The sequence below is a fragment of the Mobula hypostoma genome, chromosome 4, assembly GCF_963921235.1.
Source record: "Mobula hypostoma chromosome 4, sMobHyp1.1, whole genome shotgun sequence".
Classification (NCBI taxonomy): domain Eukaryota; kingdom Metazoa; phylum Chordata; class Chondrichthyes; order Myliobatiformes; family Myliobatidae; genus Mobula; species Mobula hypostoma.
In genome coordinates this window covers 20,032,631-20,050,694 of record NC_086100.1, presented here as the reverse complement: position 1 = coordinate 20,050,694, position 18,064 = coordinate 20,032,631, and the positions used below count along the sequence as shown (strand labels likewise).

The 18,064-nt window shown below is 42.2% G+C and overlaps 1 protein-coding gene across 3 annotated transcripts in view; it reads left to right on the top strand.

The window, feature by feature from the left end:
• gyg1a (glycogenin 1a) overlaps window positions 1-17,144 on the top strand; it is a 100,415-nt gene extending 83,271 nt beyond the window's left edge. Inside the window, exons 5-8 of one of the 3 annotated variants that reach the window (XM_063044819.1) lie at window positions 8,994-9,120; window positions 12,247-12,469; window positions 15,817-15,870; window positions 16,241-17,144. In XM_063044819.1, the coding sequence (XP_062900889.1) occupies window positions 8,994-9,120; window positions 12,247-12,469; window positions 15,817-15,870; window positions 16,241-16,414 (578 nt within the window). In that variant the 3' untranslated portion in view covers window positions 16,415-17,144. Of the gene's footprint in view, window positions 1-8,993; window positions 9,121-12,246; window positions 12,470-15,813; window positions 15,871-16,240 lie in introns of all 3 variants that reach the window. The other 2 variants (XM_063044818.1, XM_063044820.1) reach the window with 2 other exon arrangements.
• Window positions 17,145-18,064: the final 920 nt, after the last annotated feature.

Here is an 18,064-nt window from a genome sequence, read left to right as displayed (position 1 = left end):
ATGGTCTTATGATGTAAACATCCCAACGAGGAATAAGTATTCTAAGGGCAAGATGACACAACCATGGCTGACAGAGGAAGTCAAAGCCAACATAAAAGCCAAAGGGAGGGCATATAATAGAGCAAAAATTGGTGGGAAGTTAAAGGATTGGGAAGTTTTTAAATACCAACAGAAGGCAACTAAAAATGTTATTAAGAAGGTAAAGATGGAACACAAAAGCCAATAATATTAAAGAGGATACAAAAAAATTCTTCAGATACTTAAAGTGTAAAAGAGAGACGAGTGTGGATATTGGACCGCTGGAAAAAGATGCTGGAGAGGTAGTAATGGTGGCTAAGGAAATGGCGGGGGAAAAAAATAAGTACTTTGCATCAGTCTTCACTGTGGAAGACACAAGCAAAATGGTAGAAGTTCCAGGCATCAGGGTTCATGAAGTATGTGAAGTTAGAGAGAAAGTTCTTGGGAAATAAGAAGGTCTGAGAAAGTCACCAGGACCAGATGGTGTACACCCCAGAGTTCTGAACGAGGTAGCTGAAGAAATGTGGAGGCATTAGTAATGATCGTTAAAAATTCTGGAGTGGTTCCGGAAGTCTAGAAAATTGCAAATGTCACTCCACTCTTCAAGAAGGGAGAGAGGCAAAAGAAAGGAAATCATTGACCAGTTAGTCTGACCTCAGTGGTTGGGAAGATGTATGAGTCGATTATTAAGGATGAGGTCTCAGGGTATTTGGAGGCACATGATAAAATAGGCTGTAGTCAGCATAGTTTCCTTGAGGGAAGCTCTTACCTAACCAGTGCAGGTCGATGGGAGTAGGCATTTTAAATAGTTTGGCATTGACTATATGGGCTGAAGGGCCTGTATCGTGCTGTACTTTTCTATGACTCTATAAAAAGGAATGATGCGGTGTTTCTGAATTCATGGACCATTCAAAAATCTGATATGGGAGTGGAAGAAACTGTACCTAAAACATTTGTGTGTGGGTCTTCAGGAAAGTACTTCCTCCCCACTACAGTATGAGAAAAGATATTGTTCCAGATTGTGAGGATCCTTAATGATGGATGCCACTGCCTTGATGGTGAGGAGGCTAGTGCCCATGATGGAGCTGGCTAAGTCTACAACCCTCTTCAGCCTCTTTTGAACTTGTGCAGTGGAGCGTCCAGATCAGGCAGTGTTACAACCAGTCAGATTGCTGACAGTGCAACTAGAAATTTGCTTGAGTCTTTGGTGACATACCAAATCTTCTCAGACTCCTAATGAAGTATAGCCCCTGGCATGCCTTCTGTAGGATTGCATCGATATGTTTAGCCCAGGGTAGATATTCTGAGATGTTGACACCCAGAAACATGAAACTGCTCCCCCTTTCCATTGTTGACTCCTCAGTGCAGACTGATGTGTGCTCTCCTGGCTTCTTCCTGAAGCCCACAACCAATTCCTTGATCTTGCTGACAATGAGTACAAGGTTGTTGTTGTGACACTACTCGACCAGCTGATCTATCTCCCTCACGTATACCTCCTCATTTTGGTGATAGGGTGGCAGGGTAGAGATAAGTCTCTACCATAGGAGGTGTAGGGCGCTCCTTCCCTCCGCTAGCCTGCAGGTCAACCTTGGGCAAGGTGTAGCACCTGCTTAGCCCCACCACCCTCACCCCCGCAGATCAGGGTTGCTTGAAGCCATGGGAGCAGCTAGTGGATGGTCATATGAGCAGCTGGTGCATATGGTTACGCTACCACTGACACCAGGCAGACAGTGTCTGAAGAATATTGATAATGGCTGGGGTCATCTGTCTTGTAAAAACACAATCCAGAAGAAGGCAATGGTAAACCATTTGTGTAGAAGAATTTGACGAGAACAATCATGCCCACGTCACACCACACAGCAGTAATGATCATGATGGTCAACAGTAAATGTATAGATACCGTTTGCACTGTTGTTAACCACATGGTCATGAGTGTAGAGCAGTGGGCAAAGCACACATCCTTGACATGCACCTGTGTTGATTATCACTGAAGAGGAGATGTTATCACCAATCTACTGATATACTTCTCCATCTCATGTTTGTCATGTTTTTTTTTAAACTGCTTTGAGATCCCATCAAAATTACCTGGTTTCCCAGCGGCTGGGTTTCAGAGTTTGGACAGTGATTGTACTCTTGTCTCTGTGTTGGAAGCCTTTGTGTTCAAAATTAAGCCCCAGAGAGTGCAGCACGTGCAGATTGATGAGACAGAATTTTACGCCTGAGCGTTGGTGCTTGGAACTGTTCCCTCATCAGTTGGTACAAAGAGAGATTCTGAATATTTCAACATGGAGGCAGATGGATGTTTGGTAAACAAGGGGGTGAAATCGGAATGGGAAATTTGGAATTGAAGGTACAGTCAGATTGGCCAGGATTTTATTAAATACCTGAGCAGCCTGTGAGCTGAAGAGAAGAAAATGAGATTATCAGGTAATTGGCACATTGCTGTTCATGGGCTCTTGCTGTGTGGAAATTGCTGAATTTCCTGCAGTACTGAACCAGAAGACATTCATCGTTGTTAAATAATATCCTGGAGTCTGAGAGTTCCTGTAAAAACACAAAGGTATCTCTCTTTCTACCATAGGGAAGCTCTGCCTTTGATTATTTTGATTGTCTTGGTATGAGGTCTTGAGAACCAGTAAGCAGAGATGTGTTCTTGTTTACACCCACTAAATGGGCGATTACAGTGGTACAAATGAAAACCGATTTCAGAAAGTGAGAATGAGTCACATATATCATTAAAAAATTGTGATTGAGCAAGAATGACTATCACTCTCCTTTTGACTTCCGCTTTTAGATCTACAGATTTCCACTGCTGATAGGTTTCTTCAGTTCCGGTAGCCCTCCATACCACTGTCATCCATGTGCTTATCCAAATTTCACTTAAGTGTTGCATTTGAACCTGTATCCACCACCTCCACTGGCAGCTCGTTCCATCTCACACCACCTTCTGAGTGAAGAAGCCTCTCCTCAGCTTCCCCTGTAATGATTTAATCTTTCTCCCTTAACCAATGACTTCTGGTTCAAGTTCCACCCAACCAGTGGAAAAAGCCTACTTGCATTTACCTTATCTATCACTCCCATAATTTTGTATACTTAATTCAAATCTCCCCTCAGTCTTCTACGTTCCAGGGAATGCGGTCCTAATCTACTCAACCTTTCCCTATAACTCGGGTCCTTAAGTCCCAGCAACATCTTCGTAAATTTTCTCTACACTCTTTCAATCTTGTTGATGTCTTTCCTAGAGACAGGTGACTGGAACTACACACAGTAATCCAAACCATCAGCACTGTATCGAAACATAAGTGGAATGCCAGGTAAGTCATCAGGCACCAACTGGGTACCTGGTTTGGACAAAATCAACACATACCCAGACCGTAAACATCACAATTCCATCCTCATTAACTGTCAAAGTTCAAAACTTCCCTACTTTAGCATAAAACATGTTAATCAGGAGTGTGGGTGCTAAGGTTAGAACATTGTGGGCAATGCTTTCATAATTCTACTTGTGTCGTTAGTTGCGTGGCAGTCAAAACTTGGCTCACCGGTCTGCTTTACTGAATATTGGGAAGTAACTGGAAAACTGCTGAACGGTTTTGGTGGTTTGATCAATTTTGCTCAAATCTGTTCCATCAAACACTGAGATTTCTTGTATAAATTCTATGCAATACTATTACCAGAAGGCAAAAGCAGGTCTTTAAACACATACAGTCAGTGGCCACTTTATTAAGCACACTTATACACCTTGTTAATGCAAATATCTAATCAGCCAATTGTGACAGCAACTCAATGCATAAAAGCTTACAGACACAATCAAGAGATTTAGTTGTTGTTCAGACCAAACATCAGAATGGGGAAGAAATGTGATTTGTGACTTTGAATGTGGAATGATTGTCGGTGCCATTCAGGGAGGTTTGAGAATCTCCAGGGATTTTCACGCACAATAGTCTTGAGAGTTCACAGAGAATGGTGCGAAAAATTTAAAAAAAAGTCCAGATAGTGGCAGTTCTGTAGGTAGAAATGGCTTGTTAATGAGAGGTCAGAGGAGGAATGGACAGAATGGCTGAAGGTGACAGTAACTCAAATAACTACGTGTTACAACAGTGGAGTGCAGAAGAGCATCTCCAAATGCACAACACATCGAACCTTGAAGTGGATGGGCTACAGCAATAGAAGACAAATGAGTTCCACTCCTGTACCTAATAAAGTGGCCACTGAGTGTGGACAATACAGCACTCGAACAGGCCCTTCAGCCCATAATGTCTGTGCTGACCATGATGCCAAATGAAACTAATCTCACCTGCCTGCACATGTTCTGAATCCCTCTACTCCCTGCATGTTCATGTCTAAATAGCTCTCATCTACTTCCACCACTCTTTCACGTGATGTTAATGTGGATGTGAGAGAGAGGACACTGTTGAGTGCTAAAAGGGGAAAAGGAGCTGATGGGAGAACTCTAAGCAACTCAAAGGGTTGAATAGCCTCCGTCTGTATCTTGAGGAAGTGCAAGAACCAAGAAAGGTTCTGGCAACCCCCTCCGGTTCATGTAAGTCTCTTGTCATATACACCAGGGTACAAAGGAATTCCTTGTTTGACTGAAGCTCACAGAGTAGACAGTGTACCTGATTATAAATACAAATAGAACAATTTATGCAATACACGAGGAAATCTGCAGCTGCTGGAATTTCGAGCAACCCACATAAAAGTTGCTGGTGAACACAGCAGGCCAGGCAGCATCTATAGGAAGAGGTACGTCGACGTTTCGGGCCGAGACCCTTCGTCAGGACTAACTGAAAGAAGAGCTAGTAAGGGATGCAATAGCGAGTTTAAGACAACAGAATGATGCAAATATTATGGTGAGTAGAATGGGATTCACATTTATTATCACTGACACTTGTCATGAAATGTGTTGTTCTGCGACAGCAGTACATTGCAAGACAAAAATTAGTATAATAGTTAACAAAATAAGTAATGGAAAAGAGGAATAGTAAGGCAGTGTTCATGGCTCATTCAGCAATCTGATGGCAGAGGGGAAGAAGCTGTTCCTAGACATTGAATGTGGGTTTTCAGGTTCCTGTACCTCCTCCCTGATGGTAGTAATGAGATGAGGGGTATCCTAGGTGATGGGGGTTCTTAATGAGGGATGACATCTTGAGGCATTGCCTTTTGCTGATGTCCTCCGCTGTGTAGGGTTGTACTCTGGAATGGAAGTACAATACAGCAGAATGGAGCAAGGATTCCAGTGCAGTTTGAGGTAATACAAAAGGGAAATGCTGAACTGACAATTTAGGTGGCGGGGTGGAGAGACGCCTCTACTGAAGGAGGTGTAAGGCGCTCCATCCCGCCACCCGCCTGAAGGTTACCCTTGGGCGAGATGTAGCACCTTGATCAAGGTCAGGTGAAGTCATGGGAGCAGATGATGGATGGTTGTCTGACCGGCTGGTGCATATCACAAGACTTGGTTATGCAACCACTGTCGCAAGGCAGAAATCCCTGAAGAGTATTGATAATGGCTGGGGTCACCTGTCTTGTAAAGACACCGCCCAGAAGAAGGCAGTGGTAAACCACTTCTGCAGAAAAATTTGTCAAAGAACAATCTTTGTCATGAGGACCATATTCACCTAGGTCATACAACACAGCACATAATGATTTTGACAATGAAGTAACAATAACAGAAGAACCAAAAGTTGCTAAGTTAAAGGGTCTATGAATGTTGTTGCACCACTGGGAAGGTAATTGGTTCAGAAATCTGACAGCAATGTGGAAAAAAACTGTTCTTCTGGTGATCTTCTAGCTTTTAATCTTTTAAGCTTCCGGTTGGCAAGCATCTTTGACGATATTATTGGCCTTCTTGAGGCCATACCCCATCAAGGTGGACTGGATGGAAGGAAGTGATGAGCTGGGCAGTGTTTACCACTCTGCAGGCTCCCCTGTGCTGGCTGACCTATGTTGGTTCCAGTAGACCAGTGACTCAGTTTTGAAATCCTCATCCCAGGTTTTAGACTCCTCTGTAGGCTTGCTGTCCGAGGTCACTACAATGTGTAGTTCCAGTCTCTTCCTTCTCCCTGACTTTAATTGCATTGTCAACAGCAGGACTTCAAGAATCTCCCTGAAACGTTCTTCCTTGACCAAGCTGTTGGTCCTACCATCACCATGTGGCTTAGTGCTAATTATCTGCTATTGACCTTGAGCTCTTGTACTGGGAACACACGGACCTGCGTAAGGGGAAGAAGGTGTGGATCAGGTTGCAGTTACCCATCCAGCCCAGCAGCTACCACCTACCCTATATGTGGTTCCCGCATTAGCCTCATTATCCATTCAGAGGCCACTGTACCCATACCTTGTGGTTTGAGCTTGAAAAACTACCTGAGAAGAAGAATCAAAAATGCTAACCATGCTGTGAATGCAAGTTGCTAATTAGATTTGTATGTTGCAAATGTTAGCCAATTCTGACCTCTTTCTCTGAACATAGGATGTCTTTTTTTCTCCTTGTTGCAATACTTCTGAAATTTAGGTGTTGTCGCTCTGATAGAATACCTAACGCTGAGTGAGATTGACTTGGCTTTTGTTCTAAGCAGGTGAGCGGAAATTTGACCTGCACACTGGCCCATAAAATGTTTGTGAACGGATGTGGAACTTGATATTGTCTGTTGAAATATTAATGCAGAGGATCAGGATATCCGCGGGCAGAATTAAATCAATGAATTCTCTTGCAGTTGTAGTGTGTTAAAATTGAAGTTTTGCTTTGATTTTTCCAGAATGATGTTGATCCTGTACATCAGCTTTGGCCAACTTAAATTGAAAGTTATTGTCTACAATTGATCTTGTGGCATCTGGAATAGATAAAAACAATCCATATGAGTGTACCGTCTAAACCCATTCTTGGAGTTTCACATGTAGCTAATGCCATCATTATTCACATAACACCTGTTACCACCTGAACCAACATAAGCTAAAATAAAGACTGCTGTGAAAATGTCCCAAAGGGGTGTCATCTTGGTTAATTGCTTCAAGAAGTGATATTCTGCTAGATTCGCGCCCACAGCCAAAACAAATTGCGGAGAGTTGCGTACGCAGCCCAGTCCATCATGCAAACCAATTCTGTCTTGCCCTTCTCCTGTTGACTCCACCTATATATCAGACTAACTCAGAAAGCAGCTAATGTAAGGACCTGGTCCTTCTCTCTTCCACCCTGCCCCTATAAGGCGGAAGATACAAAAGACTGTGAGCTCAAGCAACCAGACTCAAGGACAGCTTCTATCCAACTTTTATCAGACGCTTAAATGGACCCCTGTATGCTAAAGAACCAGTAGTGATTTTGGTAGCTTGACTGCGAGGAGGTAGACATCACCACCTTGCATGTGACAGTCAGTACTTCCAGCTACCTGCAGGTCAGCAGTGAGGCACTAATGATTGCCACACCTAAATTTCAGAAGTATTAAGTTCAAACTTCAAAATAAGTTTTCATTATCATAGTACGTTTATGTCACCTTATACAATACCGAGATTCAGTTTCTTGTGAGTATACTCAATAAATCGATAATAGAATAATAACCATAATAGAATCATGAAAGACCGCACCAGTTTGTGCATTCAGCCAGCGTGCAAAAGACAACAAGCTGTATAAATACAAAAAGAAAGCAAGAATAATAATAAATAAATATCAAGAACATAAAATAAGTCCCTGATGATGAGTCCATAGATTGGAGAACATTTCAGTGTCGGGACAAGTGAAGTTATGCCCTTTGGCTGAGGGGTAATAACCGTTCCTGAATCTGGTGATGTGAGTCCTGAGGCTCCTGTACCTTCTTCCTGATGGCAGCAGTGAGAAGAGAGCATGACCTGGGTGGTGGGGACCCCGATGACTTGCTGCAACAACACTCAGTGTAATTCCCCTATGTTTTCAATACTTTCTGGTCTCAGTGCCCCTCATCTTAGTAGCTTCCTCTAAACTTGTATTCCTCCCTCAGTCCACAGTTGCATGCTCCTCCAATTCTGATCCTGATCACTAACTCCCAATTTTAATCAGTCAACCCTTGGCAGCCATGGCTAGACTCAAAGCTTTCCCTGAAATTCTGTTTCTCTCGTCTCCAAGCTTTTTCTGTTGCAAAGATCATCTTTAATCATCTGCTTCCTTTCCACAACACTTGGTGCTTCTTATATCTAGATATTTATCGGTTTCCATCTTAAATAGGAAAGCTTTAGAGCAGGGATTCCCAACCTTTTCATGCCGCGGACCAATACCATTAAACAAAGGGTCAGTAGACTCCAGGTTGGGAACTCCTGCTTTAGAGGGTTATGTATCAAAATCAAGTTCAAGTTGTTCAAGTTTAATTATCATTCAACCATACGTGAATGCCCACGAAAGCAGCCAAGCGAAACAGCATTACTCCAGGGCAGGGGTTCCCAACCTGGGCACCACGGACTCCTCAGTTAATAGTAGGGGTCCATGGCATTAAAAAAAAAGTTGGGATCTCCTGTTCCAGGGCCAAAATGCAAAACATAGTACCAACAGTCACTTCCAGCACAAGGTACATATAGTAAATGGGAGTAACTGAGGCAGACGTGGGCAAATTGGGCCAAATTTCCTGTTTCCATGCTGTTTCACTCCATGAGTCTATTTAATATTTTCAATTGTGCTGCTCTGGTCTATGCTTAATGTTCTAATTGTCTGTGCTTCATCCCCCAAATGTAGTGAAATCCTGAGACATGCTTTGATTAACTGTCTGATCCTGACACTCCAAATTTGATGAAATCCTGAAAATCGCAGATGGCCAAAATGCTGGGAGTGGTAGAAGTGAACTGAAGGGCCCATTTCTGTTCTGTACAATTCTGTGACCAATTCACCATCTCCCTTATGGCATAAACAATTGAACCCAGGTTTTGGTCTATGAAGCACGTTGGAACATTTAATTCATTACAAGGAATAGGTAGATAAAATGGTTTGCCATTTTGAAGTTTGCTTTCTTTCACTTTAGGTGGGGACCAGGGTTTACTGAACAGTTTCTTCAGCAGCTGGGCCACAGCTGATATCAATAAACACCTTCCCTTCATTTACAACTTGAGCAGTGTCGCAATATATTCCTACCTTCCTGCTTTCAAACAGTAAGTACATCTACGATGCTTTCTTATGTTCCATGTTGTAACCATGTCGTTCATACCCCAAATGCAGTGAAATCCTGAGACTTATTTTGATTAACTGTATGATCTTGACATCCCAAATTTGATGAAATCCTGAAAATTTGATTCAGAATAAACTCTTAAAAATAAATGTCAATTTTATTAATTGAAGTTAATTCAAATAATTGAATTCTGTCGTGCCCTATTGATGAGGTCCGCATTCCATTTATTGAATTAACTTTAACTAATAGAAAAAGTAGTTTCACGAAACTACTTCTTCGGCTTCTTTTAAATATACTTCTGCTACTAATCAATGTGCGATTGGAGCCAGTAATTTTCATTTTGATTTTGTTTTTGGTCCAACTGAGCGATCTGGCGCTTTTGCAGTTTCTGAGGGAATCTGGCGTGGTTGAGAGCAAAGTTGAGGATGGAGTATACAACGTAATGGTGCAGCGTGAACCCATGATTGGATCCATTACTCGCCAGTCTCACCAATCTCATTGATTAAAGCATTGATCAAGATTGAGGATGAGAGGAGAAGGCGAGCAGTGTTCAGCGCCATCTGCCTGTATTTGACTGGTCTCTTTCTCCCTCTCACTCATTGTTGCTGGAGCAAGGTGCAGGAGGCTTGGGTCTTGGGCAAAATTTGATTAGCCTGGTTTGTGGATTGGACTCATATTTTGAGGACTTTGTGGTTCGTGTTATATATGTCTCTGGTTACTCTTTTTTTTAATTGTTACTTTGATCAGTTTTGATTGGGGTGGACTGGCTCTGTGAACAATCAACACAACGCTAAATTAAACTGAACAACACTGAACATTCGTGGACTGTTTCAGAGACTCTGCAGTTTGATGTTTAATATTCTGTGTGTTATTCACTCGTTGCCACTTGTGCAATTTGTTTTTTTTTGCACGTTGGGTGTTTGATGTTTTCGTTTGAATATGTTTCATGGTGTTTCTTTGTTTTGTGGCTGTCTGAGGGAAGACAGATCTCAGGGCTGTATACTGCATATGTACTTTGATAATAAATCTACTTTGAATCTTTGAACCTTCTTCAAAAAGTCCCTGACTTTCATTCATCCTTTCCTAGAAGCACGCTATTGCTGACTCACGCTGCAGAACGACCTAATGGTTTTTTATCTAGTTCCATTTAGAGATTGGATGAAATTCTTTGTTTGTTAGTGTTCTGTTAATTTAGTGCCTTTCCCAATCTCTGTACAACCAGTTATATACTGTGTTGGTTATAATTGTGTTTGTTGTTCAGACAAACATAACATGCTGGTGCATCTAGTTAGAGCTCTAGTTACCTCTAGTTGGGTATCATCTGTGAAGTTTGTAGCAACGTTATTTGTTACTAAGCTGAAATTATTAATGTAGCATGAATATTATTCATTGTCCCATCAATAACCTTACTGAAACACCACTTCCTACTAAATAACATGACACTTTATACTTTTCCTTTGCTTTCTACTTTTTATCCAATTTATCTTCCTATACCACATGTCCTAATCATTATCATGGACTACCATCTGGAAATCCAGAACTATAAAATCCCTGACTTGGTTGAAGGATAAGTTTTGACCAGGAATCTGGAGGAGAATTCCTGAGGCCTTCTTCAGAATTGTACCATGGAATCGTTGAACACAGAACATTACAGCACAGTACAGGCTCTTTAGCCCACAATGTTGTGATGATCCTTTAAATCTAAGGTCAATCTAATCCTTCCATCCAATATAGCCGTCCATTTTTCTGTCATCCATGTGTCTCTCTAGGCAGCGTGTTCCATACATCCACCACTCTGTGTTTATATTAAAAAACAAATTTGTCATCCCCCTACAGTTTCCTCCAGTCATCTTAACATGTTGCCTCCTTATGCTATTCATTTCCACACTGGGGAAATGTCTCTGACCGTCCACTCAATCTGTGCCTCTTGTACATCTCTATAAAGTCACCTCCCCTCATCCTCCTTCGCTCCAAAGAGAAAGGCCCTAGCTTGCTCAACCTATCCTCTTGAGACATATTCTCTAATCCATCCAATATGCTGGTAAATCTCTGTGCCCTCCCCAAAGCTTCCACATCCTTCCTATAAGAAGGGGACCAGAACTGAACATAGTACTCCAAGTGTTGTCTAACCAGTGTTTTATGGAGATGCTTCATGACCTTGCAGCCCTTGAACTCAATTCCCTGACTAATGAAGGCCAACACACCATACTCATCCTTAACAACCCTATCAACTTTGAGAGGTCTTTGAACATGGACCCTCTGTTTCTCCACATTAAGAATCCTACCATTAACCCTCTTATTCTGCTTTCAAACTTGTCCTTCCAAAATGAATCACTTCACACCTTTTTGGGTTGATCACCATCTGCCACTTCTCTGTATCCTAACAAAGTCTTCTACCTCCTCCAATTTAAGTCTGTTGGAGAGAACAAGCAGGGTCTTGGTTTATCATCTTGCTCACCTGGCACTTGGCACCAGCTTGTTGAGCACCATGCTCAGTATGGTTGAATTGGGCCGAAGGGCCTTTTTAATGTGTTGTTTGACTGTGATTCTGACAATGCACCTCCTCGCTGGAACTGGCCTTAGTCTTGTGTTCAAGCTACTAGGATGGAGATTGAACCCAGAACCTGTGACGTTTTCTGCAAGTTCCTGGTAAGGTACTGTACCAGTTGCAGTATTTACCATTAAAGTAATTTAGGAACATCCCTGAAGGATTCAAATTATCGGTTGGAATTCTGAGTTAAAAGTCATTAATGTTCCATCTAAGATGCATCTTCCGCAAACGTTGTGGCTGGAGGATTACAGCTCCAAAAATCCACCGTTAAAAGGTATCCAGAGTTTGGCCAGTATGAAGACATACCCATTATCAAAGACAGGCAGTGTTTTTAATAGATATTTGTAGTGTTTCTGAGCTATGTTTAAAGTTGGCATAAACCCCATATGAATGAAATGCCTCTGATTCAGCAGTTTCTAAAGAGCCAGCAAAATTGAGCAATTTGCAGTGCAGATCAAATTAAGATTTTATCCCTGAAGAAATGGTTGAATTTCATAGTCTGACTTTTTAAAATTATTGACTAGAAATTAGCATTAATGTTTTGCATTAAATGTGCAGATACGGTGCTGATGCCAAGGTGGTCCATTTCCTTGGTAACATCAAACCCTGGAACTACTCCTACAACTCAAAGACTAAATGTGTGACGGGTGATGTTCACGTCGGTTCATCAGTTGTCCACACTGAATTCATCAGAATGTGGTGGGACATCTTGACAACATCTATTCAACCTATGCTTACACAGTACAGCATCTCGAAGAACATCAGTCCTGACAATCAAGAGGTAGGCTGCAAATATAAATGTGGAATTAAGCATGCTGGCATACTAGTGGGACGTTTTAACAATCTGGAGATCAACTAACATGTGGACAAGTGGTTAAAATGACTTAATCCAGGGGTTCCCAACCTGGGCTCCACGGACCCCTCAGTTAATGGTAGGGGACCATGGCATAAAAAAGGTTGGGAACCCCTAATTTAACCCTATTTAACAACTTGCGTGGTAGATGTTCTTTTAAACTCAAGAGATTCCGCAAGTGCTGGAAATCCAGTGACATGCACAAAATGCTGGAGGAACTCAGCAGGTCAGGCAGCATCTATGGAGAGGAATAAAGACTCAACTTCTCAGGCCAAGACCCTTCATCGGGACTGATGAAGAGTCTTGGCCCAAAACATCAGCTCTTTATTCCTCTCCATAAACACTGCCTGAACTGTTGTGATTTTCTTTTATGTAGCTCTCCAATAAATTAACTGAGTGTACATTTAAAAAGCTGTTATCCTAGCTGAATGAATCCATACCAAAAAGTGAGCAGTAGTTACACAGCGAGGGATCAGTTAGCAGTCAGCTTTACTAATTATTAGCTTCTGAATTGTACAATTGATGGCTTAGGACCTAGTTCTCACTTTGTTAAATGTCAAACATAAACCACACATCCATTTTCTGCCTGGTTCTTGATCTCCGGTATGTGTTGTAAGATGTGAATGAACAGTGATACAAAATGAAACACTGTACTCATGGCTCACTTGAACCTGCTTGTCCCAGCAACTTGCTTAATATAGCAATCTGCTGAGGTGACCTATAGACTGACCCTCACGATCCATCACTCTCCACCTACCAGCTTCTCATCATCGCCAATGCCTTCCCAGAGTCCTAAAGACACACAGTGAAGAAATGGGCCCTTCTGCACCGAATTCCAATCTACACTGATCCCATGTCCCGGCCATACTCTGCATTTTACTGTGCCTTGGTGAGTTAAGTGCTTATCCGGATGCTTCTTGCGTGTTAGCTGCCTCCTGGCAATCTGTTCCAAGTTGCAGCTACCCTTTGGGTGAAAAGCTTCTTCTTCAGATCTCCTCAAAGCCTCTTGCTCTTCTCCTTTAAACTTGTGCCCGCTGATAGACTTGTGCCATGGGTAAAGATCCCTTACTATATCCTCTATTTCATAGAACATAGAGCACAGCACAGTACAGGCCCTTCGGCCCACAATGTTGTGCCGACCCTCAAACCCTGCCTACTATATAACCCCCCCACCTTAAATTCCTCCGTATACCTGTCTAGTAGTCTCTTAAACTTCATTAGTGTATTTGCCTCCACCACTGACTCAGGCAGTGCATTCCACACACCAACCACTCTCTGAGTAAAAAACCTTCCTCTAGTATCTCCCTTGATCTTTCCACCCCTTACCTTAAAGCCATGTCCTCTTGTATTGAGCAGTGGTGCCCTGGGGAAGAGACACTGGCTATCCATTCTATATATTCCTCTTATTATCTTGTACACCTCTATCATGTCTCCTCTCATCCTCCTTCTCTCCAAAGAGTAAAGCCCTAGCTTCCTTAATCTCTGAACATAATGCATACCCTCTAAACCAGGCAGCATCCTGGTAAATCTCCTCTGTACCCTTTCCAATGCTTCCACATCCTTCCTATAGTGAGGCGACCAGAACTGGACACAGTACTCTAAGTGTGGCCTAACCAAAGTTTTATAGAGCTGCATCATTACATCGCGACTCTTAAACTCTATCCCTTGACTTATGAAAGCTAACACCCCATAAGCTTTCTTAACTACCCTATCCACCTGTGAGGCAACGTTCAGGGAACTGTGGACATGTACCCCGAGATCCCTCTGCTCCTCCACACTACCAAGTATCCTGACATTTACTTTGTACTCTGCCTTGGAGGGCTTGAAATAAGGTGACCACTGGCTTAGAATTTGAGGGTATGGGTGGCTTCATTTGTGAATCCCTGTTATTTGTAGGCACAGGGGAGGCCAGAATGACTTCCTTCCAACCTGCTGCTGGAACATTTGGGTCCCAGAACTTCCCTACCCAACTCCCTGCACCCCATTACAACCCAGTCTAGACCCCAGTGAGTGGTGACAGTACTCTGCTCTCTCCATGCGGGAGGTATTGTATGGAGTCGTTTGGACTGGTTCACTGCCAATCCAACTAAGACCATAAGACACTGGAGCACATTTAGGTTATTCAAGTCTGATCGGTCATTCGATCATGGCACATCCAGTGCCCTGTCAACCTTATCAAGAATCTATTAACCTCAGCCTTAAGTACACTCAATGACTAATCAAGAACCTATCAACATCTGCTTTAAATACTGTATACTCAATGACCTGGCCTCCACAGCCACCCGTTCCACAGATTCACCAGCCTCTGGCTAAAGAAATTCCTCCTCATCTCCGCTGCAAATTGACATGCCTCTATTCCAAGGTAGTGCCTTCTAGTTCTAGATTGCCACACATTAGGAAATACCCACTCCACATCCACTCTATCTAGGCCTTTCGACATTAGATAGGTTTGAATGAGATCCCCCATCATTTTAAGTTCCAGCACGTACAGGCCCAGTACCATCAAACACTCCACAAATGACAAGCCTTTCAATCCCAGAATCATTTTTGTGAACCTCCTTTGAACCCTCTCCCGTGTCGGCACAGATTTTCTTAGATAAGGGGGCCACTCCAAGTGAGGTCTCACCTGTACCTTATAAAGCCTCAGGATTACATTGGTTTTGTATTCTAGTCCTCGAGAATGAATGTTAACATTGCATTTGCCTTCATCTCCACCAACTCGATCTGCAAGTTAACCTTGAGGAAATCCTGAGGTCCCTTGCACCTCAGATTTTTGAATTTTCTCCCCATTTATGAAATAGTCTACCCTTTTATTTCTTCTAACCAAGTGTATTACCATGCACTTCCTGACACTGGATTCCATCTCCCACTTCTTTGTCCATTCTCCGAATCTGTCTGTCCTATTGTAGCCTTCCTGCATCCTCTACACTACTTTCCCCTCCACCTATCTTCATACCATTTGCAAAATTAGCCACAGAAACATCAGTTCCATCATCCAAACCATTGACATACCACATAAAAAGAACTTAACGTAAAACCTCAACCCTTTGATCATTGTACTTCACCATTGTGCAGGACCTCTGTAGAGTATTGACCCCTAAGCATCATCCCTCTCATCTTAGACTCTGTATGTTGGTTTTATAATCTGAGGTGTCAGTCCTGCAGAAGCTGGTTGAGGTGAGGAGCCATTGTTGTTTGCAGTAAACTGATATGCAACTTCCCACATTGACTCTTTTTCTCTGTCTTTACAATTATGCCTGGCCATCTTTCAGCAGTCATGCCTGGTCTATTCACTGGCTTTCACTTGTGGCTTGCCATTCTGTAGGAAGGTATGCTAATCTTCAAAGGTCCCTGTCCCTGTTATGATACTCATTCAGCTTTGGTTTGCTTAACTAAGTGTAATGGATTAGTTTCTGGGGAAATTTTTGCTACCTTGGATAGTAAAGGCTGTCCATTTTAATGGTCTGATGTGTGCATGGATGATCGTTTTGTGTTTTTCGTTTACAACTTAATTGTTTTTGGTACTAAGTTTATTTCCAATCAGAGATAGACTGAGCATAAGTTAACCGATACCTCTCAATGTTGTATAATGCGAATTTGGAAAGGGGTGTTAGTTAGACATTTAAAGCAGTCACAATTGTTCCAAAGAATTTTCAAGATGTTGGTGTTGTACAATTAATATCTTCCTTTAACCCACAGGAGGAAAAATTGAGTGAAGCTATCTCCCACCTTTCTGTCAGCCCACCCGCTCCACCGGCCCCAATGATTTCCTCAGAAGAGCGCCGGAAAAACTGGGAACAGGGTCAAGCTGATTTCATGGGAGTAGATTCCTTCCAGAACATCCAGAAGAAGCTGGATACGTACTTGAATTAAAGGCTGCTCTTTGAACACCTGCTGTGGCTGACCAGTAAGAACTGAATACAGAAGGTCTTTAGCATCTAGGCTGGAGTTCAGTGCATGGTTGGTTTGTACTTGGCCTGCTAGTGACATGGTTTGAGATGGGTGTCTTCATCTGGTTGTCACCTCAAGGCTGCACTCTGCCGTAAGAACGTGACAAAGCCTGAGGAGATCGAATTTTAAATTCCTGAAGCAAATCGCCTCCCAGTGTTAAATCCTGAGCACATCACCACACTGCCTCCTGCTGAAATCCTCCTCCAGAACAATACTGCTGTTTGCTTAACTTAGTAAGTCACACTTAACTAAACTCCTGCACAATTACAGATGCTGGACTTTACAGTGCTGTCAGTATTTTATAGGTGTTTAAATTAGCTGCAACACTGCATGATGGAATATAATTATGCCCCTTCCCAAGGAAATACTGTGCCCCACGTCCAAAGGACAAAACTAGTTTTATCTTTGAGTCTTAATGGTATAAAGAAACCTAGAGCTGAGAATTCTGTGCACAGTACATTGCCAGTATCTTGCAAAATTTACAAGGAACTGATCACTCCCAACCACCTTTGACATTGTTGTGACTAAACTACTGACCATCAATTTTTAAGTGTATCATAGCACTTTAACCACAAAATAAATTCATTGGTTTGAGATTGTTGCAATTTTTTTCCAATAAAAGTATTTTCCCACTTGCTTTGATTCTCTTGGATACCATTTGAACTTAGAACAGTTTATCAACTGCCATTTTAAAAGTATTAAAGAATGGATGTAAAAAAGTAGGATATTATATACAGGCCTTCATCACCTAATTGTCCCGAGGACTTAACTGTAGAGCCGGGATTCCCGACCGTCTTGGGAACCCCTACTCTATAGGTGGACAAGGTGGTAAGAGGCAGAGATCAAGTGGGTAGCCAGAGACTTTTTACCAGGGTGGAAATTGTTAATACAGGGGAAATAATTTAAAGGTGATTGAAGGATCATACGGGCAGGTGTCAGAGTTAAGTTTTTTTTTCTTACATAGTGATAGGTCCATGGAACACATTGCTGGTGGTGATGGTAGAGGTAGATATGTTAGGGGTTTCTGAGAAAATCAAGGAGAGCTCTGTAGGAGGAAAGGTTAGATTGATCTTAGCGTAAGTTGAAAGGTCAGTACAACACAATGGGCCAAAAAGCCTGTTATACTGTTCTACACTTTAACCAAAGAATTACTTTTTTTGGGCAAAGATTGTATTCATTATAAGGTTCAAGATAGAGCAAGATAGGCCGTGTAAGTTCATGTAGTAAGAATGCAACCCCTTTTATTTGCTGTGATAAACATTGTTTGGAACACCTTTCTTTGAAATTTTGACACAGGATATCAAATGTCTACTGGCATGGGAAGATGGAAGCCTCAGTTTAACACATGTGGAAGGTGCCAGATCTGACAAAGTGGTACTCAGTAGAGCATCAACCCAGATTTTGCGATTGAGTCTCTAATTTAGGGCTTCAACTCTCAACTTTCTATTCAAACTGGAGACACGAGACTGAATACTAGTACACAGTGTTTGTTACAATAGTGAATAAATGAGGTTATGCAGAGAATTGATTGTACTTAGCCACACAGTCAGGTGTAAGGCGAGTAGAGCAGGG